Here is a 1,583-nt window from a genome sequence, read left to right on the forward strand (position 1 = left end):
AAGAATTTGGTGTCATAAATTGTTGGAAATAATTGATGTATGTTATTTTTAAAATCAATATATTTTTCTGCAAAAAAACATATTATATTCATAATTAATTATAATTTAATTTGCATCTCCATGATGTATATTATAAATAAAAAACTTAAAAATAAATATGCTATTATTATACAATTATACATACGTGGTAATGGCTTATAAAATTGTTGATGTATAAACATAAAGTCTAAAAAAGCATTATGTGCAATTATAGGTTTTTTCAAAGTAACCAAAAGATTGAATACTTTTGAAAAACCTACATATGACTCAAGCAATACATTTTCTAATATAGAGCCTTCTTCCTGTTCCAGAATTTGTCTCGATTCTGGTAGCACTTTAATCACAGTTATCTAAAAAATTATAAAAATAAAACTTCTGAAAGAATATTTGAACGTTTCTCTCCTAAAGAGCAGCACGATCATACCACATTGTTCCCAGAGAAAGTCCAAATATTTGAGAAACGTTTTCTTAATTCTTTATGCATAAAGTATTGCAAAGTTGGAGTAGAGGATTCAACTTTAATAGACTCTACTTCATCACTAGCTGTCTTTAGCCATTCAAATATTTGAATGATTGAATTTTTAAAATCATCTTCCTCCTTATAAGAAAGAGATTGTTCCACGTTGTTGAACAATGTATTCTCTTGTATTTGTTGTTCTAAGAGTGTCTTGTCGATCTGATCAAGATACGAAATACCATTGCATGCAAGCTAAAAAATTTTTACATATATATATATTCTTTTGCTAAATAAAATATTAGATATAATTTGAGATTTTTAAATCATTGAAATCAAAATAATAACAAATAATGTAAGTTTGCTATCTATGAAACAAATTGCTAGTAAGAAATAATATAACAAATATATATACAATACATATATACTTTATTAAAATCAAATCCATACATAGTCAGGAACTCTAGTGACCTTATCTGCCAAAGAAAATGTCTATTTTTTGACGGTATAGTTCTAGGCAGCAGAAAGAAATTGAAAGCCTCCGCAGTGTATTTATTCTCATCGTGAACTCGTTGAAACGTCGAAATACCGAATTGAATTATTATATACGGTTGAATGTGACTCTTATTTTTCTCGTAGCGCTCGTGTATGGAATCGAACAAGCTACGGTAAAACATCAAATATTATCATCATCATCCATCAAAATCTTACTTATTCGAATTCGTTCCCGACAGTATAAACTAACCTATTTCTTACATCATCGCTTTCTATGCCTGTGAATTCTCCATCAATCGCTATGAAACTAGCGTTTTTCAACGTATGTTCTAGATGCGGATACACCTTGTTGAAGTTCTGATTCGTGACTTCAATCATAATATTTTTTCGCACGTGCGAAATAACTTTAAATGCAAAGTAATTCCGAGCGCGACCATCTACTGCATTTACTCCAAAGTGCAAAACGGTGTAATGGCACCATTGCGAATTGAACTCAGCTCACAGCTGTTCGCGGTGCTATCGCCATCATGCTTGCTCATGATACACTAATTTCCAATTCTTTTGTTGCTTTCAATAATAAGGCCGGTGTTCATAG

At 30.4% G+C, this 1,583-nt stretch overlaps 1 protein-coding gene across 1 annotated transcript; it reads right to left on the minus strand.

The window, feature by feature from the left end:
* Window positions 1–4: 4 nt before the first annotated feature.
* On the minus strand, window positions 5–1,366 carry LOC105625181 (poly(A)-specific ribonuclease PARN-like domain-containing protein 1; the record flags this gene model as incomplete). The annotated part of the gene is made up of 5 exons (XM_012206522.1): window positions 1,239–1,366; window positions 922–1,156; window positions 464–748; window positions 185–389; window positions 5–67 (listed from the first exon to the last, which is right to left on the minus strand). Coding segments are annotated over exons 1-5 (916 nt in total), but the record flags the coding sequence as incomplete, so codon positions are not given.
* Window positions 1,367–1,583: the final 217 nt, after the last annotated feature.

Source organism: Atta cephalotes, assembly GCF_000143395.1.
Source record: "Atta cephalotes unplaced genomic scaffold scaffold00222, whole genome shotgun sequence".
In the NCBI taxonomy this organism is placed as follows: domain Eukaryota; kingdom Metazoa; phylum Arthropoda; class Insecta; order Hymenoptera; family Formicidae; genus Atta; species Atta cephalotes.